We start from the raw sequence: 27,851 nt of genomic DNA on the forward strand, positions 1-27,851 counted from the left end.
TTAATATTGTCCTCCCATCTGCGCCTAGGTTTTCCTAATGGTCGTTTTCCAATTGGTCTTCCAGTTAAACCTTTGAAACTGTTCCTACTTTCTTCCATCCTGGTTACATGACCTGCCCACCTGAGCCTCGTAGACTTGATGATCCTAACAATGTTTGGTAAACGGTATAAATTGTGTAGTTCTTCATTATGAAGTTTCCGCAATTACCCATTCCCGTTCCTCTTGGGTTCGAATATTCGTCTAAGGATCCTGTTCTCAAATACTTTCAATCTGTCTTCTTTCCTCAGAGTAAGCAACCATGTTTCGCAACCCTACAGAACAACTGGCATGATTATCGTTTTACATATTTTAAGCTTCAAATTCTTCGAGAGAAGTAACAGAAGAGAAAAAATATAGAAAGAGTTAGTTCCAGTTGTTCGCAAAAGTTCTGCAGGACGTAGCTTTGTCTGACGCAGAATCAAGTCAAAACAATAATAACCGAAAGTAATAAAGATGATGATACATCAATAAGAAAGGAAATAAAACTAATGAGAAAGCACATTAAAAGTTGAGTTGAAAAAATAGAACCAGTAATGACAAACAACTTTTACAGGGTATTGTAATAGCCCACGTGCTATTGTATATAAACAATACTTTACGCCCGTGTTTACAACCACCACCACCACATGGTTTTACGTCAGAATACTATGCACCACGTGGCTTTACTACAACCAGCAGACAACGGACTTCAAGCTCCTCTTACGAAGAACATGACAACATTGGAGAAGCAGCGCCACCGCCGCCAGGACGCGTATATAATGGGACGCAGCAGGCAATTCTTTACCAGTTCTCTGGTGTTCCTTTTACTGTTTGCCTTAGGACATTAGGAGTATCCTAAGCCTAGTCTGCTACGGGACTCTCGGCTGATTTTTTCTTCCTGACTTGGCCTGCTACGGGGCTCTGTAGCTACTAAACTCTTCACTGCTTGCCACAGAGCATTGGGAAATTTTTTGCTACTCTGCTTAGCCTGGGGTTCTGTAAAATCTTGTTTACGGCGTCACGGTTAAGAACTACCTAATTTCTAATCCAATAATTTAGAGGAAAATAAATTTGTAGTATTTCTGTAAATACTGTTACATAGTAAGTTTTATAATTAAAGCCGGTAGTGAAAGTCAATTCCAAACACTCATTTATTTACCTTGCTCTACCTACAACCTATATGGAACAGAGTTTTACAATATATAGCTACTAAGTACTTAAATTCTGAAAGAAAGATAGAAATACAGTTTTTGGGATTTATCCTCAAAGAATGAAAAGTTATATTGGTAATTTATAAGTTACGTTTTCAAATAATGATTTCATAATTATAAACAAAATTTATGAAGAAACAAAGATTATGGGACTTCTAACAAAAAAGAATGCGCAAGGTTATTAAGAGAATTATTTAGATAATTACAGAAGTATTTTGACAGAAAGCAATGCACTATTTCACAATAATGATCCATTTACCAGAAAACTAAAATCTACTGAAGAGTTTAGATATAATAAAATTATACATTTTTTTTTTTAATGGGAAGATTGTCTCCTAAAATTGCACAACGAAACGAAGATTCTATTAAAAATATATAACAAATGTCCCAAAAGAATATTTTATGGATGGATGAAGTAAGAAAATTAATTGATCGTTTAGTTGCATTAGCTAGAGAAGAATTATCCGGTAATAATAATACTTTTAATGAAAAGGTTATTATTGTATATAATTAGTTCGAAGTTAAATGAATTTGTTTCTAATGATCTTAAAGATATTGATTATTTAATCAAAATTATTAATATATTACCTCCAAGATTTTCGAATAATCAGAAGTGTGGAAAAATATTAATAAATTATATTATTGACAACTTACCATATAAGCTACATATTCCTGGATATAATTTGTGGTCAGTGTACTAAATTAATGAAAATATTAGCAAGAGATCAACGAAATAAACCAATTATATAAATCTTGTAAGGAATGTATTATTATTATATCATGAAAATAAAGATTTAGAAGATACTGTATTTGGAAGATTATTTGCGTAAGATTCAAACTCAACTACAGAAAAGCTACTAATTCTAGGTGTTGCAACTGTTATGAGTGTGAAAAGAAAACTTGGCTTTGGTTTAGCATTTATCTAGTATTATTTATAAACTTTACCTATTTTACGAGTATAAATACAAACAAAATGTGTATATATATATATATATATATATATATATATATATATATATATATATATATATATATATATATAAAATTTCAGCAGTGATTACTGGATTAAGTACTAAATCCAATTCGAATAAGAAAAAGGCAGATTATGGGAACTGAATTAATTTCATTAAAAATGTTAAAAATAAAATAGAAATTCTAGTAACTCTCAATGGAAATATGGATTATGAATATATTAAAAATGTTGAAAAAAAATATGACAAATCGTTTAAAATATCTTCCGACACGCATTCAACAAATAACTGAAATAATCAAAATTTACCATATGGACCCGCCTGATACCATAATGAGTAAAACAAACAATATTATTGGACGTGCGTTTGAATTTTGAAAATTAGCCAGCATCTAAACTCTACGCAATACATGGGTAAGCTATTCAATATAAAATTAGGTTATTCGTTAGGAGTTTACTTATCAAGCATTTTTATTCAAAAGAACTAGAGGACCCTAAAATATGCAGCCACATATTGTTTCTTTATATGGGGAAGAACAAGAATTCTAGTGTCCGTTTTCACAAAAGATAAACAGAATAGAGATTGCTCTTCCAATCCTCATTACAGTTCTATCGGCACAAGGAATATAGTCTTGTTAAAGTGGTTGTGCACATCACTAATAGATGGTATTAGTTATCTATCAGTTTGACAGCTCACGCAAGGACTCTTACATCTGAATCGTGACTTGATGTTGCATCATGGAAAGTTCTCGTAGCATGTGATATTGTTTCAGGCAACAATTCTTGCACTAGAGAGAGAGAGAGAGAGAGAGAGAGAGAGAGAGAAGTTGCTCTTGAAAAAGCTATGGAAAGTAACAACACTCAAACAAAAAAGAGTAATATCTGAAAAAGGATATGTGGAGATATAAAGAACAAGGATCTTCGTGCGTCAGATTTTTTTTTTCAATCAAAAAAATCAAAACGTTGTTGGTGCAGAATTTAACGATTGGTTAAAACAATATATACGATGGTCCATTTACAATGATAGTAGTAAATATCTCGGAAAATGTAAAAGGCAGAGAAGCGAAATTTTGCACTAAGGAACTATAGGGAGGGGGGACAACGTCTTAGGTATTTTCTAACATCACCGATGAACAATGTTGTCAACCCAGTATAAAGTTATGTTTTTTCAAATGGCATTACGTCAGATTATTACATATTTCAAATCAATATGTTAACGAAAACTTAAAATGCCACATTTATTATTCAGTGTTTGAAAACCTAAAGGTGTTATAATATCAGAAACATCCACAGTTTGGAAGCCTGTATCACACATACAGCATAACTGAGATTGACAGGATAATGCAGATCGAAAGTACCTTAGCACTGGATACCATGGTGATGGCACGACTTGTTTCGAATGAATAGGAACGAAGTTACAAGGGCTTGAAAATTTGAATTTATTTGAGAGTATTTCGAAAAAGTATTTAAATAAGTAAAATATCTAATCACTTGTATGGTTTGCAATGGACGTACAAATTATTTTGCTGTTTACAGTACTTCGATATCTCAAACTGTTCCGGAGATATGATAAACATCGATACAGTTTGCAACACTGCATAAATCATGTAAATGCGAGAACTTGCTGTAATTACAGCTAGTAACACTATTACTGTATGCTTTAAAAGAGAAGGAAAACAACAATCATTTTATAAATTTTCAACAAATATGCCATTTTCAGCAGTGTTGCAAACTTTATCAATGTTTATCATATCTCCGGAACGGTTTGAGATATCTGAGTGCTGTAAACGGCAAAACGATTTGTTTGCCAATTGCAAACGATACAAGTAACTAGATATTATACTTATTTAAGCACTTTTTCGAAATAAACTAATCACATAAATTCAAATTTTCAAGCCCTGGTAACTTCGTTCCTATTCATTCGAAAAAAGTCATACCATAACCATGGTATCCAACGCGAAGGTACTTTCGATGTGCATTATCCTGCCATCTGTGTTGTGCTGTGTGTGTGTTAGAAGCTTCCAAATTTTGGATGTTTGTGATGCTATAACTCTTAGTTTGCAACATTGAATAATAAAAGTGGTATTTTAAGTTTTCGTTTGACATGCTGATCTGAAATACGTAATAATCTGCCGTAATCCCATTTGAAAAAATATAACTTTATATTGGATTGCAACACTGTTAATCCGGTGATATTATAAAATATCTAAGACGTTGTCCCCCCTACCAATAGTTTCCTGGTGCAAAATTTTGCTTTTCTGCCTTTTACATTTTCTGAGATATTTATTACTATCATTGTAAATGGACCACCCTGTATAGTTCAGAGATAGTGTGCCTGCAATTAAAATACCTGCGATAGATTATAAAATTAACTTTAAAAAAAAGAATGTTTCTTTAAAAACAATAGACAAGAGTAGTTAAAAAGCGAAGACGACAAAGTCTATTAAATCAATGTATTTACAGTTATTACCTTGAACTATTTTATCAACTATACGTTGCACAACAATTAAAAGGCAAAACAAATCACTTCAAGTTCTTTTTATAGAAGAATTTGATATTTCTGATTGTTAAGGACGAATCCTATGTTGGCTTGGTTGTCTGTGATATAAATACAAAGAGCTTGAAAAATTAACATTAACCATAAACCGTTTACATTCATGCAGAAAACAACTCTAAAGTATGTTAATTAATGATCATAATTTAGCTTCTGAATGGAAAGAATAGTGTATCATGTTTTTCAAGATTCATAAATCTCTCTTTTCTCTTCTAATTGGTTTTTCTCTTTCCCTAAATTCAGTTCACCAACTTTAATGCAGGGTTCCTACTGAATCTAGAGAAATCTATTTCCCTGACTTTCCCTGGCCTTTGGCAGGAAATTTCCTGACTTTCATGACAGGCGTCGGATGACACTGATATATAAATAAGTAACGGTGAATATTTATATATGAGAGCATTTATTCTACAGAAATAAATAAATTTTAATCAATTGCTCGTAAGTACATTCCACTTACCTCCCATAAAAACCTGAGCAACGTCCCATACTATGATCATTAATGGTTGGCTAAGTTGAAATTGGTGTGCAATTAATGTTAGAAAAAATATCTATATATATAAAAGAGAACGTACAAATCCTTTGTCCGCTCATCACGCTAATACGGCTGAACCAATTTCTTTTATTTTTGGGGGGTTATTAGGATTTGGACCCTAGATGGTTTTTATCATATCACTTTAATTTTCAATTACCAGTGTCTTGAGATAATTGACCATTCAGGTGTCCATTACGTACAAATCCTTTGTTAGTTCATCATAGGTATAAAAATAAACGTATGTATATGCAACCCGCATGACCGTGTCACTCGGCGGGTTAACATAAATGACAGGCGTTATAATGGTTTTTATCATATCACTTGAAAGCGAAAAAGTAAAAATTATCTAAGTAACAAAGTTTATTGCGTTCGGGGGTGACCGCAGCGAAGCGGGGCGGGTTAACATAAATGACAGGCGATATAATGTTAACATTTACTGCAATCTTCTATGGTTTTTATCATATCACTTGAAAGCGAAAAAGTAAAAATTATCTAAGTAACAAAGTTTATTGCGTTCCGGGGTGACCGCAGCGAAGCGGGGTGAACGCTGCTAGTATTTTATAAAAATTCCCTGACTTTCCCTGATTACCAGTCTTTTCCCCTGAGTTTCCCTGACCTGGAACATTTTCCTTGAGTTTTCCCTGACTTCCTTGACCAGTAGGAACCGTGTAATGTAAGCATTGCCAGGTTCCAATACCTGAATCAGAAACACAGAGGAAAAGTAGATTCAAACAGCACGTGACAGTGCAAAAAAATAAAAAGGTCGTTATCAAATCTGAGCTCACTTATTAATGGGTATCTTGATTAGTATGCAAGAGAAAAATAAAACAAAAATAAACCTCGGGTTCCCAGATGAAAAAGACTATCTCTGAGTAGAATTTGTGTAAGGAAGTTACCCTTGGGTTTTTGAAGAATAATAATTCTTATAAATGGAGCTTGGAAAACATTCAACATTGCGAATAACTTTAAAGTTAAAAATGTTCGGAATATTGTTACAGTTGAATTTGAAATCAATAATGAAATTCTGGACTTAAATAATGATCAATGGACTGAACTTACTAGAAATTTCAGAATAATTGGTCAAGAATATTTATTACAGGCGTTTCCATTCTCCATATCCAAGTCTGTAAGTGGATGATCGTCTTTAGTTATCCTAAACTTTCTTTACTCGAAAATGTAGTTTGCTTATTCTATATGTGGACTTTCATATGTGCAAATTGTAAAAGAGTGTAGAAGTGCAATGTGTTTCACCTATACTGGAGTTGGCTACCTGGGTTGTCTGTTCTGCTAGATCTAGAAGAAAAAATCTGGAGTAGAATCTATACAGTTCATTCGTATACTCCAGATATAAAATGAGGTTAAGTAAGGGGGTGAAACGCTCCATTTTGCACCATAAGAGCCTTATGCCACTTTTAACATCGGCAACTCATTGTCTCACCTTCAACTGCTTCAAGGCATTTCGGAACTTCTCCATTTTTCACTTGGTCGCTTTAGTTCACCTGCTTATGTTTTGACACCTGAGCATGAAGGTGCCTTTCTATTCTACCCCAGTGAAAAAAGCAAAGGATTCGTGTTATTATTCAGTACAAACTATTTTGTTTTCGCGAATTCTGTTGAGGAAACTACATTGAAAAAGTAGTTTCATATTCACTGCTTCCTATTTTTCTCTTGGCTTCTGACATTTCAGTACGCATTACGGGCACTTTCTATACACCATACAATTCGAGTTTCTCTTACATATGCTATTTAAATCATACAATGAAAATCGATTTCTTTGAACAAGTCAAACTTATCAAACAACTGATTCAGTTATGCCAGTCGTACTGTATGGATTTGAAACATGATCGCTTACTTCGAGAGAAGGAAACAGATCAAGTATTGAAAAATAAATAAATAAATAAATAACATCTTGAGGCGAATATTTGGACCCAAGAGGGCGGAATCAGGGAATGGATGAAACTTCATAACGAGGATTGCATAATTTATAACGTTTACCTAACATTGCTAGGGTTATTAAGTCTTTGAGGCTCAGGTGGGCAGGTTATGTAGCCAGAATGGAAGAAAGTAAAAACGCTTTCGAAATTTTAACTGGAAGCCCAATTGGGGAAAGACTATTAGGGAGACCTAGGAGCAGATGGGAAAACAATATTAAGATTGGCCTCGCAGAAATCAGAATACGAAGTAGAAACTAGCTTCAGTTAGCTAAGAACAATAGTCAATGGAGAGATTTTGTGAATGCGCCATTGAACCTTCAGGTTCCATAGGCCATAAAGTGAGTTAATTTTCAGCATCAAAGCCAGATGAAATGTGGAGCTGCAATTTGATGTCGAATCCAAATCACATTGGCCTACTTCCACCAGGGATCCAACTTGGTTTCCTGTACCAAATCTTCACTCGTTGAAGAATAAACCAAAACGTGATCTACTATATGGTACACTCTTCTTGGTTGTACCACACAAGAACATCCATTCCCGTCCTATAGAATGAAGAGTCTTTGTAAGCGAAGAAGGACGATAGTTTTTCAGAGTATCCCTATTCCTGAATCATCTTCCTCATATGGTTATCCACAGCAAGAAAAATGTGGTTATCAATTCACGAGGTGTTTAGAAAACACTGAAGAAAGGGTAACAGTTTGCAGCAAATGATTTCAATCTTTTCCTGAATCACCAGCGCTGTGTAAGGATTATTTATATACGGATACACCATGTCACTCCTCGTTACCATTGCAGACAGCTTTGTAAGATTTCCACAGTTCATTGTATCTGAGTGCAGTATACATCCGGATTGATTCATAAACCAAAACGCGGAAACCAGCAGATAATTATGATGTCTCTCTGCCATATACATATCATAATACCTTCTGTATATAATTGTCGGTTTGGTGTGTGTGTGTGGTGCTGGCACTCCTACAGTAAACCATTCATATGGCAGCTTTCTGTACTATACGTACTTCTCTTAACAGGTTAGAACTATTTGCAGAAGTAGTTCATTGTTGTGACGGGAACCTGGTGACAGGTTGGAATTTATCTTATTACAAACCCTTTTGAATACCTACCAACACTTTACTGATTTGATGTAGATGTACCAGATAATTTTGATCACTTCCCTGTAAGTTTCTGTTGCAAGTCTAACTTGATTAGTTTCAAACATGGTTTTCAATTCATTGGTTATTGTTAAGTGATTGTACTTTTTTTTTTCATATTGCTTTCAGTTGTATTAAATTATTTTGTTTAACACTATTTGCAAAAGGTCTACATGAGTAAACGAGATAAATTTTCGTGAAATTTTCTGTTATTACCTATTTTATACTAACTATTACATTTCTAAAATCGAGTTTTCACTTGTTTAAACCAATATAAATATACCTAGCTATTGGTTTCTTTCACATTTTCATGTGACGGAAGGCGAACCTATGTGACAGATACTAATGATATCCAAAACAGAAAAACGAAGACAGGAAAATAATACAGGGTCGCCCAAAAGTAGGTGTACACCCCCGCGTAGATCAAGTTATCATTCTAGCTTATAGGTTTATTTGCTTCAGCTGTTCCGAGCTTCAGATATAAGTAAAAAGACATTAGGAACAAATAATAAAGAAACTAAGTCTACATGATGAATAGCAATAAGAAATGGTATAAAAATAATGAGTTGATCAGTACGGGACTGTATACCTACTTTTGGGCCACCCTGTATATAAAGGTGTGTGTAGTTAAACATTCACTACGGAAACATGGCACAGGGTTAGCAAAAGTGATTCATTCGTTTTGAAAAGGCTTTACTTTCAAAAGTATTACACGTACACACATGAAAGATATATGAAAAGAGGTACAAACTCACCAGGTTTGTATTGTGTATTCCAGATGGCAGCACGAGTCCATTATCTTTCTGATTGGGTGTGGCAGTACGAGGTTAGTACCTGTCGAAAACTGAAGGAAAGCAAGAAAAAAAAAAAAAAAACGTCAAATATCGTCTGGAGGTATGTCATGTCACCAAAGGGGCATATATTGGAGAACATTTGTCGAGTGTGTATAAACTTTTTGTGGTTCTTTCCATATATCTTTCCTGTGTGTGCATGTAATATGTTGAAAAGATAGCCTTTTCAAAATGAATGAGTCATTTGTGATAGCTCTGTATTATGAACTACTAAATGAATATAAATATTCTGCGCAACAGAAATAGCACCATATCAAATATCTGAGTAAATTTTAAATATGTAATATATAAAACTAACGTCAATTACTGCGTGTCTTTAAATATTATAGTTCTGTTTACCTCAGAAGTGCTTGCAACTGTTCCTTCTAAAATCTTCTTGATATCAGAACCTGCTGAACTGGAAGAATCTCGGCGTTCACACAATGTAGCATCCAATTCCTCTGCAAGACCTGTTACTTCTGTCAGCTTCTCAGATATTGCTTCTACTGCTGTTACATTTAGATTTTCATCCTGTGACCTGTTAAGGGAATGAAATTAATGAAGTAACTGGTAATATTAGATGCATTACAAGCAGTAAATTTGTATATTAAATTTGTTGACTGTTTCTAACAAGTGTTGAAAACCTTACTTTGCTTACAGGTATTTATTTTCTTGTAAATGTGTACTTCGCAATAAGTAGGCCTGTGTTTTGACAACCTAAGCTTCAGTAAAACTTTCAATGGTTGTGGAATTGAATCATAGTAAACATAAATGTAAATGATATGCACAACTATATTATATTATATATATATATATATATATATATATATATATATATATATATATATATATATATATATATATATTGCACTGCACACGAATATATGAAACCAGACAGAATTTCAGTGTCAACCAGATTTATGATAAGTAGGGCTAAGTTGACCAATATTATTATTATTATTATTATTATTATTAGAGAAATAAGTTTCAAATTTATGTACAAGAAGTAAAAGTAAACATGAAGGCCTACTATACTGCAGGATTTAAACAATCGTTACGGGAAAATCACTTCGGAAACGATAGGCAGAACTGTAACAGTGTTGTTAGTTTGCTGACAAGTTTCTAGTCCGAAACATGCTATTTCCCGATTAGGCGCATAATTTTCCGCAAATTAAACCAGGTACTTCTTTAAGCCATTGAAATGTAGGAGTGATGCCTGCATGCGTGCTAGGACAAGAACAACAGGGTCAAATTTCTTTGATCTGTTTGGGTCAGCGCTAGTGATGAGCGCAAGAGTCTTGGTCTTGCAGTTTTTGCAAGAGTCTTGCATGCAAGACCAAGACGAAAACCATAAATCCCGATGCAAGACCAAGACTCTTGCGCAAGAGTATTGCACAAGTACTGGTACTACATTATTTTATGTATATAATGTAAAAAAGAAGGGGAAAATCATTACATCGTTCACTTGAATTTCTTGGCTTCAGTAAGAATGCCGCTGGAGTAAATTTGTTCCCAGTACATAGTTTATGCAATCCATGTGAGTCGATCTGCCCTTGAACCATATAGCTACAGTATGTCTTTTTCTGAATCGGTTGTTCGCGTTTTCTGTAGTTATTACTAGTTTTGAAGCCACACAGGTGTCATTCAAATCTAAGAAATGTGTCATTGGTGCTGGATTACGACGTATTCCTGCGTTTTTAAACAATGAGGACTACTTATCGGAAAATTAGACACTATTCTACGGGTGTGTTACCTGAGGTAAACTCAAACCTTTGACCTTCGAGCTGGTAAAGTTTGTCGGCTCATCCTGGGATAAATATAGCAAAACAGGGATGTGTTTTTCACCCTTCAGTTGCTTCCAAGCAGTCTGCTGAACAAAAGCCACAAACGTCCAGTAAGCAGTGGTAGCTTTAGCGGGTAGGCACGGGCCTATCCAAAAATTTTGAAAAAAATATAAATACTAAAAGATGCGATAAAGAATAAATATATTTTCCACTATTTATATTAATGGTAGATAATTATTTAGCAAATAGCATTAACCACTACTGTAAAAGTGATTTCTTACTGTCATTAATTAATCAAATGTGTATATGTATCCATAGCGAGGGAGCGGGTCTACCCAAAACTAAAATCCTAAAGTCGCCCTGCCAGTAAGGAACAGAATGCGAAATTGAAACAGTCTTCCTCATTCAATACTGAACAGACATACCTAATCCTTTTTAGCTTTGAAACAAGTGCATTGATTTTTTTTAAAATTAACATATTGGATTGCAAGATTGTGTTCTAAAAAAATGAGTGATAATGACTTAACAGATGTGTCATTAAGTGATGATAGTAGTTTTGTACCACCAGACGATAGTAGCAATGATAGTACTATACATAAAGTTTTCGTAAAGCGTAAGAATAACGTTGCAAAATCAAAAACGCAAGTGGTGAGCGCAAAAAGTAAATTTCATGCGTACTTCGAAGTTGTTGCGGGAAGTGGGGAGGAACTCTGTGGGTTGTGCAAACTATGCAAAAATACGAAGAATGGTATCATACGAAGAATAGGTACGTCCATAAGAAGCTGATAAGCGAAAAGTAAACTAAAATATGTTATGGCCGTGGTAGCTCAGTGATAGAGCGTTCACCTTTGGTGCATGGGGTTCCTGGACCGATCCCAGCTTAGGCCATGAGAGCTTTCTTGTTGGTCAAACACCGTGTGCGTGGGTTATCTCGGAATTTTCCCGTTTCGTCCAATTTTCTTCATTCCACCATTTCTTTTATCACCATCACCGTCTCGCTTAGGCGTGGGACGTTAAACTAGATATTTCACTTCATTTCAAAACCTGGCTATTAATGGTGGTGTTCTTCCAAAACTAACGGGAAATGTAGTATTGAACATCGGTAATTCCGTGCACGATAGGTGCCGACTACATGGGTATGGCCTTGGCTCCGAAGCTCAAGCATCTGTTAGAAATTTTTAATGTGCTCATAAAATTAATATCGAAATAACATTTTCATGACATTGACAAAAAATTCGTGCATGTGACCGCAAGTTTCAATTCATCGATGGAAGCTTATAGATCGAATAATCTTTTATCAATAAAACGTTTAGTCTCCTAGGTATACGGCACATCGAGGATTGAACGATATAACATTATACAACAATAAATAATCCATATTCACAAGTGTGAGTGATTTTGTACAGTTATTTCAAATAACTTGAAGATTGATGCCGGTACTTTATTTTTCTAATATAGGTCAAAAGTATTTATATAAATTGAGTTTACACAATAGAAAAAATGAAATGAAATCTTTGAGTTTTACGTCCCACGGTTATGCCGGTTAGGCTAAAGGAGACAGTGATGATGAGTAATGAATGAAATGGTGGAATGAAGAAAATGGGAGGAAACAGAAGAACTCCGAGAAAACCCACGCACACGGTGTTTGTGCACCACAAAGTTCACTTGGCGGGAGCTGGGATCGAACCCGGGACCCCAAGCACCAGAGGTGAACGCTCTACCACTGAGCCAGCGCAGTCCCCACACACATGCAATGTTTGTCCACCACAAAGCTCACATGGCACTAACCGAGATCGAACCGACTACCATATACACCAGAGGTGAAGGCTTCACGGTGTAGCTACCGTGACATTTCTTGTCTTGTGTGTTCTGGGTAATACTTGTAACTTAGTTGTATCTTGATTAGCATGGTGCAGCCTGCTACATTTTACTTTCGTTCCCATGGTATACTGCTATATTTTTACGAGACAAATGAGACGAGACGGGACAGAACCTCTCAAGACGAGACGGGACGAGCACATTTTTTTCCAGACGAGAGACGAGACGAGACGAGACCGCCTGAAGTTTCGTCTCGTCTCGTGGCAACACTAATCGCCCGGGTAAAACGCCAACATACGTGTGGTAATATACCCACCCACCTAACACCAAACTATATAAGGCGAAAATTCATAGCAGTTCTCACACTACAAGAAATTATATTATGGTATATTACGGTACAAGTTACAAAAATCTATCTTTAAAGCATTTAGTTACGGATATACTTCCTGAGCTTTGAAAGTACAGAATAGAAAAACACATATTAATTGAAAATTCGATGTGGAAAAGCTTGTTTATCTCCATTCTAATTGTGAAATATGTCTCTTCTAATATAAGTAAAATATAAGTTTTGCACAACACAATATTAATAACATAAAGCAGTCTTACGGGAGAACTACGCTAACTCCAAATGAAAAATATGATAAAAGCAAAAAACAGTGAAGGAAATGAACAGAATTTACATGTTTCTACTTTTCTGAGACAGTGAATGTCATTTAGGATACACATTTGGAAACCGTGTACATAGTTCATGGAGCCACATTTCACAACGAATACACTTGATCCACTGACATGTAGACATAGGTCCAGTACGTTTATAATAGTGTCTACCACACATTCCGCAATAGTTATCTTCATTTGTATCAGATGAGTCTGTACGGTTGCACTGATTTTCGCCTGAAGCACTTAAACTTTTTCCGGATAATTTAATAGAATGCATAGTTTGTTTTGACTTTGCGAACTTATTTGGATCACCTACGTTCTTCTTCTTCTTCTTCTTCTTCTTCTTCTTAGGAGGAACGGAAGCTGCTGATCTCTGTCGAGAGTGAAACTCATGTCCAGTCAGAATCGTCATTGATAGCCTTCGCTTTCAAGTAGAAGCTGGTACAACTGGTACCGGTGTAATGTCTTCAAATCATCATATTGTTTCTATTGACACGTGGAGCTCCATTTGCTTGTGGGGATTCTAGGTCTACTACGGCGTCACGCTCTACACTGGAAGTGGATGGCACATTTTACGTTGTGGGGAAAGGGTAGGCCTGAACTTGACAAGTTAGTGAAAGTGGAATTAACGTAAGACGTTAAGGAGAAGGGTAGTCCTGGGAGTGACAAGTTGGAACTAGAACTACTGGAATTAGAGCGACACTCTTCCCGAAGCGTGTTCTGGAATTATAGCAGTATTGAAAAGGAATATTTCACAGGCACGGAATCCAGTGGCTTCGTTTTCTACTGTCGCTGCTTTCGACCGTGCTTGATTACTTAGTTCTCCAAATTACATGTGTGTGGGTTTATGATAAGAATTTGTTTTGATTCAATGTGAAGATGCTGCATAAAAATGTATTTCGAGAAGTTAAAAAAATGCACGATCCAATGGTTGCAGATAATGGGTTGAGTGAGTGACTTGGGAGACATAACAAAATTATGTCATTGGCTGCATCATAATCAAGCATTTCAGTATTACTGGAATGGCAAGCATGTCCGTGGGGTGAAACGCCCACGGGCCATTCACCTTGACACCAAGTGGGACGATCATCCCGATGTCAAACACGATATTTTCAGTTCATTAAACTCCCAACACTGCATGGCATGGCGGCAGACCATTATTGCATCAGAACAGCAGAATTCTACTTTGTGCAACGCACATGCATTGGATTTCCCAATGCACCAATGTAATCATTCTTTCTCCATAAATCTGAAACGTTCAAAAAACATTCCATGTAAAAATTATGTATTTACCACATTTAAATCAGCCCGTACGCCTTCAACTTCTTCACACAATGTAGTTTGGTGTCACCTTCGTCTTGCATAGAATTGCGCCTTCACACAATCGTATCACTGTTGCCACTTCGTATCCCCTTCCTTTTTTTTTTTTTTTTTTTTTTTTTTTTGAGGATGGTCATTTTCCCCCACTGGGCATTTCACCCCCTCTCTTTATATTATACATCCCTTCGTTGTAAATATACACTATCTAAAATGAGAAGCCAGCAATGAAAATAACAACACTTTCCGAAACTTTCTGGCGTTATTTTTCCGTTGGTTTAGGGCTTAAGAGAATGCAGAGTTTTGCAAAAGCAATAGTTTAAGTCAATTTTGTGAAGGTTGAAGGAAAAGAATTCACCAAGCAAAACAAAACAACATTTGTCAAGAAGGGAAAATAACAGAAACCAGGAGGAGAACACAACATTTTTCCCTGCAATCACTTGCGACCTTTCCCCTCCGTTTTATGTATCGGCGTTGTCAGGGGTAAAGAATATTGTCACATTCATTTTGAAGAGTTTCAGTGTGATTGGTGCACTCCCCTTGGAAAATGCTGGATCCGACCATATATATGTTCATGGAAGTTTTCACACAAATCCCACTCTTCCAATTGGTGGGTCAAATAGTAGGACTCCTTTACCCCCTCCTCTCTCTGCCGAAGATTTAAATACAAATTATATGACTAGTTTCGTAAAGAAAATCTGGATTATATGGGCTATTTTTATTCTGACAATTGAGAATTTCCAATCATATCAATTGCTTGCAGTTGAAATGGGCCAATAATGAGGAAGCATGTTCTCCCCAGTTTTATATAACGCATTTTTAAAGAGTAATAGCATACATCACATGTGTGGAATTGGCATATGTGGAATTAAAAATACAAGTTATTCATTAGTTCCCAGTTTTAATATAACTTCTACAAAACAAGCCTCATTATTTATTGCTATGATTGATATTATCCTTTCTATTTATTTGTTTTGCAAATTTATTGTTAAATAATCTGATCACACAATTTTCCGGACAGAAGTTTAAGATTTTCATGAGCAATGAATCAAATCTTTTCTTACACTTTCGTGGTTTAAAAGTAAAAAGGGTTTGTACCTACTTCCAATCGCTCTTCCCAATTACTTAATAAAATATGAAATGCGATATACGGTATTTTAACTGATAAAGATAGTATCCTATTAGTTATACAACCTTTCGTCGAACAAAGTGTTGGAAACATCCAGGAAAACTAACATGTATATACAAATATTCAGATCATGTCTTGCTCCACTATTCTTAACGTCCAATCGCCGCCACTGATTTATACATGAATGGTTTTAATCTAGCATCCACTACATGAGTTACGTTCAATATGATTCTGCATTCTTTAATTTATTACCTATTGGTGCAATTAAACGCGCACCATCACGAAAATTTTTTACTCAAGAGCTACGTTATGTAAATACTCGAAAAAAAAAAAAAAATGAAATTTATATTTTAACGTCTTATGATTATGTACCGAGGTTAACGGAGACGGTGATGATTAAGACCCGGATTTTTATGTAAAAAAATTTTTTTTTCGAAACACATACATGCCCAAAACAAAGTTTATTATCCCAATTAAGAGTCTGCAAGTGTAAATTACAAAATTTTATTTCACATAAAAATACATATTTTCCGAAAAAAGTTATGTAAATAAATATTTTGTACATTTTTGTATTAAATACATTTTAAAAATAATTTTCCGTTATTTTATTCTAAATTCCACAACGATTTTTTTTTATTTCGCTCGGAAGAAATTAACATCGGGAAAAGAATAGGCTAATCCATCGTATTTACAAGCAATTTCCTACCTGTAGAAACAGCGTCGCCAAAAATTCTGCTTGTCAGCGGTGGGGTACTTGTGCCAAACAAATAGCTTCTAAAGGAGCGCTTTGTACTTTGAAGCTAAAACTAAGGAGAAGACGAGTGGCCGTAGATGAAGCGGAAGTAATCGTAGGTACAGCACTGCTAGCCTTTAAAGAACTTTCAGTTACGAATTATGGACAATGTCAGGCTGTTCGATGAATCTTTGCACATTTTGTGGATGAATGGTGTGAAATATGACTTTTTTTTGTTTTTTTTTTTGGACTGATGGTGTTCCTTATATAAGGAAAGCTGATGAAGCTCTTTCCAGATGCTACCCTAACATGATTCACATGACACATGTACACGAACTACATCGGTTGTGGGGAAAAAAATCCGAACCTTTTATCCTATGGGCAAGTTAGTGTCAAATGGGAAATTTTTTTTTCGTAAAACCGCAAACTAGAATGGAGCTTTTCAAAGAAACAAATCACGATCTTTTACTTCCTCCAACACCCGTAATCACGCGGCGGGATACCTGGCTTAACCCTCCGCTGGTAACAGGGGTGACGCGTAACCGCATCTCTGATTATTCTGTTCTTTAATACTAGAAATATTATTCGCAGATTTGTGCTGCTTCAGGTAAACTTCGAAAACAACAGTGTTTGTTAGCAGGTTATGTTCTTCGTTCGTATCACCTTTCCTAAGTGTATTATCAGAGTGTTGTGGTGGTTGGCCACCCCTCTTACCATTTGCGTTCGTAAACTTCTTTATTAAAATCAATGAACATTTTTATGTATAATTGCAGTTGTGACCGTATCCTATCTTAACTTCGAAAATCCTATTTCCTCTGAGTTGGAATACTATTCTGAGTGCAGTACTCATGGCGTTTCTAGGAATGAACAGGACAATATTGCAGTATAGTTTGAGTCAGTGCGGAAATACAGGTATCAGTTTCAGAGGCTGAAGTAAGCAATCATTCAGGCAATATCGTAAAAAGGTAGAGTCTGACACACTTGGTCCACCAAGAAAGACAAGAACAGCTGTTCGTGTTATTGTACATATACTTCATGTTAACAGAACATGCACAATAGTGCTGGGGTTATCAGTAACCCCATGTTACCATCCACTGGTGTATAATATATGTTACCAACGGAGGGTTAATGCAGTACTATATTATGCGGATCATTTTGAAGCATTTGTATCTGTAGTAACTAAACACACCAGACCATGGTTCATCTTTTTACTAACTAGTAGGTGACAGTAGCTTGAAATGTGACTGTTTTCATATCTCCCAATTTCGGTTTCTTGACTCACTCTATAAATAAACTAGAAACTACGGGAGATTTATTGAGTACTTCATGTAAAGAAGTAGTGCGTTGAAAGAAAACTGAATATTCTTTCTATTTTGATAGCTGAAGTTGTAAGAAAAAGAATTTAAAGATTTGTTTCAGAAAAACATTGGCTATAAAACCCTTATAATATCTGAAGTACGGGAAGGCCAAAAACACAAGTGAAGTTGTTGGTGTGAATATTCGTGATATGCCCCTTTTCAAATACGCTAGGTTAACATCGTGTGATGTAGAAAGTTCCTTTTCTCAATATAAGGCATTATTCCATGACAATAGACATGGCTTTACGATGGACGATTTGGAAAAGACGTTAGTTATTCACTGCAATGCCCATGGAATTTCGACATCTGATGAATAGGAGCCATCCTTACCAAAACCAGTATTTATTTTTTTTTATGTTGGGCGTTTTCCCATACTGTTCCTTGTTATTTTTTGTTAAAGATTTTTTTTGTAATTTTTAGCAAATATTTTTTTCATTTTTAGCATATAAAAATACATATTTTACAGTTTTTGAGCACATAAAAATCCGGGCCCTAGCGATGGTGATACTGAATGAAATAGTGAAATGAGAAATTGGAGGAAACGGAAGAACTCCGAGAAAACCCAAGCACACGGTGTTTGTCAACACAAAGCTCGTTTTGCACGAGCTGAAATCGAACTAGAACCCCAGGTACCAGACTTGAACTTTAGTACTGAGCAACCGCGCCCATCGTAAATATTCGAGAAAGACTAAAGATGCAGATTACATCTTGTCACAGCACCAATTTGAACTGAAGCAATCGCTGCGTTGTCAGCCCGAAGGCATCAACCTTCCACAAAAGAGCTATGGATATATTATACAGGGTGCCCGAGAAGTCCCTAAGTATTTCTGGGAAAACGCTACTTTTTGTCTCTTTATTGCACGTAATCTGAAATATGTTGACCCTACAACAACAAATAGACGTCGTACGGTGAAGACTCAATGGACTGCCCTTTACTGAGATCCAAGAACGGTTTCGCCGACGTTACAATAGAGAAGTCCCAACGCGAACAACAATTAGAGGTTTGGTCAAGTTCCAGTGAACTAGGAGTGTTCGCAACGAGAAACGTTCTGGGCGGCTATCGACGTCGCAGGAAACTGTGGAGTATATACGACAGGCAATCAAACGGAGTTCAAAAGCGTCGACACGTCGTCTCAATTGGGAACACGACATCCCAAAGTTCACCTTGCGCTTCGTACTAAAGAAAACGCTTATCATATCCAGGTGTTCCATCGTCTTGAACATGAGGACTATGCGGCACGCAGGCCATGGGCCACGACTTTATTGAGGCATTCAACAATGAAAATTTATTGGCACATGTCCTGTTCAATGATGAAGCTACCTTTCAGATCAGTGGCCTCGGCAATCGGCACAACACGAAGGTATGGGCTGAAGAACAACCAAACATCGTGACGGAATTGGAACACTCCAAAGGTGAACGTGTAGTTACGCATCAGTCAACAACACACTTACGTTCAATTCTGTTTTGTTGAAGCTACAATCACGGCAAATCGATCTGGATATGTTTCAGCAATTCCTACAGCCCCAATTGTTTCCCAACAACATTCTGGATTCGGTGGTGTTTCAACAAAATAGTGCCTCACAGCACTTCGCGCACATTTTGCGTGATTATCTCAACGAGATGTTCCCAGGACGCTGGATTGGACGAGGCTCAGTACGGTTTTGGGCAGCACATGTCTGATCGAACGCCCTTTTACTTCTTTGGTATGGGATTACATCAACAGTCAGGTGTACAAGGTGAAGATTAGGGATTTAGCGCACTTGTGTGAACACATTTCGACATTGGTGCTTACAATTACCTCAGCAATGTTGCACCGTGTGTTCAGGTGCAGCGCGGAGAGATGACAACTCTGTTTAGATATGGAAAGCGGACATGTTGAACTGCTGTGATTTCCTTGACTTACGGTGTCTTCTTTGATATCATCAACACTATTTGAATTCAAGTGCTCCTTCTGAGAAATGGTTAGAAAAACGAGTGGCATACTGAAAGTCGTGAGCAACATGTTTCCACAACTATAATGTTTAGTTGTAAGTGAAACCAAGTATATCATCTCAATCTACAGACCTACCTTTCCAGACGTTGACGTTTTGTTAGCGCGTGACCACAGCCAGGATTTCCAAAATGGCGGGCAGCGATGTTTCGTTTCGACAGTGTGCTGTGATTGAATTCCTTGTTAAAGAGGACCAGTCTGCTTCTGAAATTCACCGCAGACTGCAGCGTGCTTATGGAGATGTGTGCATGGGTGCCAGCAGTGTTAAGAGGTAGATGGAACATTTTAAAGATGGAAATACGAGTATCGAAGATGAACCTCGCAGCGGGCGCCCTCGATCTGCTTCCACGGAACGCAACAAGGTAAGGGTTGATGAGCTGATTAGCGAAGATAAACGTATCACAGTGAATGAAATCGCTGCAAAACTTGGTGTTGGACAGAGTGTGGTGCAAGAAATTATTCACAGATTAGGTTATCGGAAGGTTTGTGCCCGTTAGATCCCACATTTATTAACCGAGGACAACAAACGTCAGAGACTAACCATCGCCCAAACCCATCTTCAGAGATTTCGACATGAAGGTGATGACTTTTTCACGAGTATTGTGGCTAGAGATGAAAGCTAATTTCATCATTATGAACCTGAAACAAAACGACAAAGTATGGAATGACACTACTTGAATTCGCTACCGAAGAAGAAAGCGAAGACAGTGCAATCGGTAGGGAAAGTTATGGGAAGCGTCTTCTGAGATGCACAGGGGTGCATTCTGGTTGACTTTCTTGAGCCTGGACAAACCATAAATTCTGCCCGCTACATCCAGACACTTTTGAAGCTCCGTCGTGCCTTGCGTGATAAACGTCCTGGAAAGATCATCGTTCAACAGGATAATGCGCATGCCACTATGGAGCAGATCAGGAGATTTGGGTGGGAAATTCTTCCACATCATCTCTACAGTCCCGACATGGCACCCTCTGACTACCATCTTTTCGGATTTGTGAAGGAACAGATGCGAAGCCATCGCTACCAGACACTGGAGGATATTCAGCAAGCAGTGCGTCAGTGTCTATGGGCAGCTGGAACGCAATTATATTGCAAGGGTATTTTCAAACTTGCAGAACGATGCGAAAAATGTGTGAAGAAAAAAAAAGAGACTATGTAGAAAAGTGAAAGAAAGGTCTGTAGACTGAGATGATATATTTGGTTTCACTTACAAATAAAAGATTACGGTTGTGAAAAAATGTTGCTCACGAATTTCTGTGTGCCCCTCGTATGATCAAAATAAATGAACCCATCTTTATGTCTGTTTTTCTAGACTGGAATCTGCAGATGTTGGGTTACTACAGAAAACTGTACATTACCAGGAATATAACTCCTGACCATATGAACTAAAGGTACACACGCTAACCTAGCGTTTCCCAAACTTTTTCAACTTGTGGCACACTACGGGTGTTACTTGAATTCTCGCAGCACACTTATAGATATTATTCTTTGTAAATATGAAACACTGTGGTATTTTTCTGTGATTTTTGATCTTCTCACAGAGAAGAAAGCTCGAACACTGGTTTTTCCCGTGGTAAATCATTATACTTACTTTTCATTCTAATTTAAAAATAGAAAACAATTGCAATGAAATGTTGGACTCAGGTTTTTAAAAATACGCTTTCTTTTTCGAAAACTGTATCCAACGTTTCACTAAGAAGGAAGATCACTAAATAACGAACGAACAAACAAATCTCTTTTACTTTTAAAACACAAATATAGGTAATTTGTCGAAAGGATTGAATGATATTTTAAATTTTCAAGTTACGAAATAGTCTGCAACAATAAAGAAGCAATAATGGTCATAAAAATGATAAATACTTTTTTCAACATTAGAAATGTACAGAACAGTAACACGATATGAAACTTTAAATTGTAGGTTCATAGTAGACGTTCATAGTAATGTGAAATACAAATATACAATTTTGAATACGTTTTGCAATTTGATTGCTATAAAATTAATAATTTTGTTTCGATTCCTCGCGGCACACCAGTGGCCAATTCACGGCACACCGGTTGGGAAACCCTGCGCTAACCATTCAACTACAGGGGAGAGAGAGAGAGAGATCTCTCTTGGCTATATGGTTACTCGTACGCACTTTCGGCGCGGGACACCCGGATTCGCTTCCTGATGGGAATTGTTACGTATGCGGTTCGAATCTCACGTTAACTATAGGTTCACGTCTGCTATTGTCTCGGTGCTGAAAGGCACGCCCAACCAATTAGAAGAGTAATGTAACATAGGCTATGTTTAAATACAATTAAATTGGTTAGTAACTGAGACAGGAGTTTTGATGAGGTATAATTAAATTACGCAAGTAAAATTAAACTATCAAGCACGTAAAAACAAACAATATTTTTTTCTTTATTATTTTGATTTATTTTTGACACTGTGATCCATCCTTTGATTACGCTCACTCTCATGAGATTCGAAATATGATCCTACAACACAATTATGGTCTGATCTGATATTGTTTCTGGAATACTTCTCTTACTTTTAAAAACCAGAAGCAGAGAAGATACAGCTGAGACTCGGAGAATCTATTAGTTATGAAGCGCGCACATCTGATAAAAACCCAAGTTGTTAAAAATACGTCTTGGGAAAGTAACACGCGACACAGGGCAAGGAGCCAACTGCTGGTTCTCTCAGCCAGCGAAGAGGAAGAATCAAAAGTAATCGAATGCACTGGTTACACCCACCAGAATGAACAGTTGGTCCCTGTGTACTCACAATGACTCGTCAAAACTGTAATTATGCAGTTAAAAGCTACGACTTATTTAATTCATTTGAGAACTTTATCAACAATAAGAATGGTAAAATGTAACTCTCTTCTTTTTTCTCTCTTTAACCAAAGGTTAGAGGAAATTAAGACAGTATTATCTATTTTAGTGCAAGTTGTTTGACATGTTATGGTTTTCTGCTGGTATGCGAATCAGGCAAGCATCCAGAAAATTTCTGTTGAGGGAGGGGGGTCCGGACTGGGTGAACAGCCATTACTCGTTGTTACGCCTCTGGTCCGAACCGATGCCCCTTTAACAAAACTCATACGTCTTTAACTGGGAACAGACACATGAAAATGGGTGACTGATGTCATTTAAACACGTTCTAATAGCTTTAAGAAACTAAGTGAATGTACCATAAAATTGAACCGATGCTCTTTCAACAGAACTTGATTCAATTACACTTTCGTATTGAAAATAATTTTAAGCGAAGTTTATCACAACGACTGCACCACCTTTTCTTTTTTCTTTTCTTTTTTTTCTTTCTTCTGTTTTTAACTGCTGAAAGTTCTGGTAAATTTAATGTATTTAGAACCTTTCTGCAACGACCACCTCTCACTCCCTACCACCGAAAGGAGGAGAAAACAACAGTACCTTCCATAAGTGACCACTTTCTACTTTTATAACAGCTGGTAGTCGGTGTTGTCCGAGAAAAAAAATATTTACTTTCTGGAAATTTTCCTAGAAAATTGCGTGTCTTTGACTTTGCACCGAGGAATACAGGTATGACGCTTACAGGTACAGCACTAAGAATAGTTTTTTATCGAAAAGGTAAGACATAAGTAATAAGTACAGTTTAACGTCTCACGATTGTGCACCAAGATTGAGAGAGACCGCGATAATGAGATGGATGAAAAATGATGGAATGGTAGTAGTGGGAGGAAACGGAAGCATCCTGAGAAAACTCCAAGAAAACTATATTCGTCCATAACAAAGCCCTTAGGCGGGAGCTGGTATTGAATAAGGGATCTTACACTCCAGAAATGAGTGCTGTGTCATTCAGCTATTGTGCTGCACCAAGTATCCGGCGTTGCTCATGGACAGGTGTGCATCCATAATCTTTTGTTGGGTTGGGTCCAAAGATGGAGGGGGCGAAAACTAGAAGATACTAGTATTGAACCAGTGTTATTCTGTACTCGTAAACACGACAAGTAATTGATAACTATTGTCACCTACACTCTCGGGCAAAAATAATAGAACAATATTGTTACTTGAGGGAAAAGAAACAGATGAAATGCAATATCGAATCTTCATGCTACATCAATCATTCCTCTGATTCACTCACTCATTCCATGGCCTCCATGGCCTATGGAACCCGGGGGTTGAACGCCGCGTTCACAAAAGCTCTCCACTGACTTCTATCCTCAGCCAACCGGATCCAGTTTCTACTTGGTATTTCTATTTGTGCAAGATCTATCTTAATACTGTCCTCTCATCTGTGCCTAGGTCTTCCTAATGGTCGTTTTCCGATTGGTCTTCCAGTTAAGACTTTGAAAGCTTTTCTACTTTCTTCCATCCTGGCTACATGACCTGTTCACCTGAAACTCCTAGATTTGATGACCCTAGCAATGTTTGCTAAACCGTATATATATATTATGTAGTTCCTCGTTATGAAGTTTCCGCTATTCTTGTTTCTCTTGAGTTTAAATATTTGTCTGAGGATCTTATTCTCAAATACTTTCAACCTGCATTCTTCCCTCAGAGTAAGCGACCAAGTTTCGCAGCCATACTTCTGAGCAGTTCAATGGATCGTGATACCAAAATGACGGCCAAGCTAAAGCCAGAAGAAGCTATAGCTTTAATCTTGAAGATAAATTGGAAGAAAGAAAAAAAAAGTGAAGATATAGAACCACGTGGAGTCTTCCTATAAATCGATCAAGACTAGAAGAATGTTTATTTTACAGTCTGTTTCATTAACTGAGAGAAGATAAAATATTTTTTTTTTCAATTATTTCAGGATATTTATATCTTCGTTTGACAAACTGTATAATAGTACGAGTGCTCGTATAGTGTACATTTTATCAGAGTAACACCAAAATGAGAAAATCTTCAATATCAAAAATATGTACAATTTTCTCTATTCCAACTGAGTTCGCGATCACGTGTGAAGGGCTCTCATAAGACTGCATGTTATTTTCTTCCTCGGCAGCAGCCCGCTCGAGTCAGCTACTGTCATGATCATAGCAGCTCAGAGCCGCGACTCAGTTGGACCGAAGTGCATGTGTGAAAGCGTCCATTTAAGACAATGTAAAGAGAGCAGCTGTAGCTCTCGTGAGCGGCTCACAAAATTCTAGTGTGAATGCTACCTAAGACTTCCGATACTTATGCATAGTATGGTTTCGAAGTCTAAAGAAGTACGAAACAAAAATTGAGATAGGAGAATGCCAGAGAGCACATGAATGGAGCGCACTCTCCTTGCCCCACAGGGCTCCTTATGATGGCGTGATGTAAGGCATCTGAAAATTTTAAATTAGGTATGTAAATAGATATATCACTGAATTGATCATGGAAAAACAAATATTACAAGAAAAGATTTTAGTGTGGGACACTATTTACGAAATAACAGCTACTTAAATGTCAATTTAATCTCAGTGTGCAATGATTCATAATGTAATGACAGGTATTTCATGAACAATGTCCCATACTAAAAAAAAGGTTTTTCCTATAAACGTTGGGTAGGCGGCATTGATACAGGACCCGCGATGTTTTGATAAATTAGTATTCGACGATCCAAATAACGATACTATTAAAAAAAATCCAAGATCGGAAACAGGAAAAATTGGTGTTGAACGTGGAGGGAAAGCAACACAGCATGCAGGATTTATTTTATTACCAGAGAACTTTGTTAGCACTCTTAGGCGGCCAAAGGAATTTCCCCTCCTAACGACAGCGATGTAGTGCTTATTTAGCCCTTCTAAGTTTTAGTACTTATTTTTAGGCACTAAAGTAGCGTCTTCATTATTCGATTTAAAAGCACCAATAAAACTTTTTACTTAGTTTTTTTTTTTTCAAGTCTAGAAATTGTAGAACACGTTACATACGGTTTTACGCTTTTCTCTGTCGAGACATATGGGTTGATGACGTCATGATTTTAAAAAATATTTTTTGTAAGGTCTATTTTTTATTATTTTTGGCGGGCTTACTTTTGCACCTAGAAGACTGAAATTTTGCACAAATATTCAGTGCACCGAATAGTATTTTAAAGATTTTTTTCAGATCTCTGCGTTAACACAGGGGAGTCCAGAGGTGGAAAAGGTAAAGAAAAGGAATACTTTTTAACCAAAAATCACTTGTTTTGCGATTTTCTTGCCTCAGATACATGATGAAGACATGTGAATGGTTCCGTTTGAAACGCTGTTCTATTTTCAAGATAATGATGTACGACTCATGATCCTAGAATAAATAGGGATGTCTCACAAGTAAGCCTTACGTTTGGGTGAATCGAGTTGCTAACTGAGACATATGAGAAAGTAGTACTAAATGTGGTCAGTATTTCAGTGAAGTTGTAGGTGCGAAGCTCCAGGGGTTTAGGAGATACAGCTACCAGAACATCACATGGAAGTACAGAATAGTCTTCATACAGTTGGAGGTAAAAGCTCTGTAAGACCTCTTGTAACGACAAAAGGTGAATAACAAATATATGGGTACATATTTGGACTAGGAAGAAGTCATATAGTAAGGGTATACCTGAAGGCGGCCATCTTGAAATCCGCCATTTTGAATTAAGGTTAAGTTTTTAAAATAGGAATAGCGTCATGTGATACATGATTTAAGGCGCAAATTTAATCAAAAGAACAATGGTGACGTTAATTTTGATTTACGCGCAATTGGTAAAAAGTTACAGGGAAATTAAATATTGTTGCTGCATATGTATTACTCCTTTACCCCACCTTGTAAATTTTGTGTTAATGATAATAATTAAATAAAAAGCAGGTGGATAAATAATAGGTCTATGGTAAGAGTTGCCTTGATGGTGGCCATGTTCAAATCCGCCATTTTGAATCAGACAAAAGTTTTAAACAAAATGCATAACATTGACATCTTATTAATAGCAAATTTTACCATAAATCCAACGGTATAACCATTTTTGCTTTATCATTAACCAGCACAAAATTAAATGGGAATAGAGTAATGCAATAGATGACTTCGGGCTAGAAGTTAATCAGAAATACAATGGTTTCGTTACAATGTTAGTTGTTTGATGCTGTACTTGCACGCCATTTCGTTATTTTTCTTGTATCTTGTTCACATCTATTTCTCGCTCGCCCTTGTCCTCACTGTACTATTGCTCACCTTGTCTGTGCCACACACAGACGACGACATCTCTCTTGTTTGTTGCTATGCTGTTTCTTTTTTTGTGAAAGGCTGTGTGTGTCAGGGAATGGTTTTATATTAATGTCTTTTGGTTTTGTCTTGTTGATATTCTGCACCTGTTTAACCCGTAAGTGCGCGCGTGGGGGTCTATTTGACCCAAAGGTTTTACACAGTTAAAATTATAATATTTGTATACGACTTACAGATCTCTTTCTTTCAGTACCTTCTTGTTAACCTTCCTCCTTGAAACAAACAAAACAAATTCAATATTGCTCGAGAGCTTGAAGTGTGAGGACGGTTTAATTTGACTCTTGGGTCACTTTTACCCCCATGCGACCACTTACGTTACTTTTCGCATTTGCAAAGTGCGACTGGTTTAATAGGAATGTGACTGTCAACGTTTGGACATTCTTTATGAAGTGCTTAATTAGAGTTAAAATTGCATATTGACTGTGAATTTTGCAAGCGAGTAGTTACGAATCAAGTGCATTGAAATCAATATTATTTAGTTTCTTCCATTCTCATTTCAGATGGATCTTGCAGTTGTTGTGGCAGCACTGGCCGCAAAGTTTGGGACGAATGAAAGAGAACTTACTCGGAGGGAGGATATCATGTTCAGACAAATTGTGGATCTACTGCAACAGGATATGGACGTAATTGAAGAGATCATGACATTAGGATTTGCATGTGACAAAAACCATCATGATGAAATGGATTTCGGTGACGATGCTG

At 36.7% G+C, this 27,851-nt stretch overlaps 1 protein-coding gene across 5 annotated transcripts in view; it reads right to left on the minus strand.

The window, feature by feature from the left end:
* The window catches only part of zormin (spectrin and immunoglobulin domain-containing protein zormin), a 799,654-nt gene that overhangs the window by 493,440 nt on the left and 278,363 nt on the right, over window positions 1-27,851 (minus strand). For all 5 annotated transcript variants that reach the window (XM_081744925.1, XM_081744924.1, XM_081744928.1 and 2 more), the window contains one exon: window positions 9,558-9,735. In XM_081744925.1, the coding sequence (XP_081601051.1) occupies window positions 9,558-9,735 (178 nt within the window). The remainder of the gene's footprint in view (window positions 1-9,557; window positions 9,736-27,851) is intronic.

The sequence above is a fragment of the Thermobia domestica genome, chromosome 17 (assembly GCF_964235325.1).
Source record: "Thermobia domestica chromosome 17, izTheDome1.hap1.1, whole genome shotgun sequence".
Taxonomy (NCBI): domain Eukaryota; kingdom Metazoa; phylum Arthropoda; class Insecta; order Zygentoma; family Lepismatidae; genus Thermobia; species Thermobia domestica.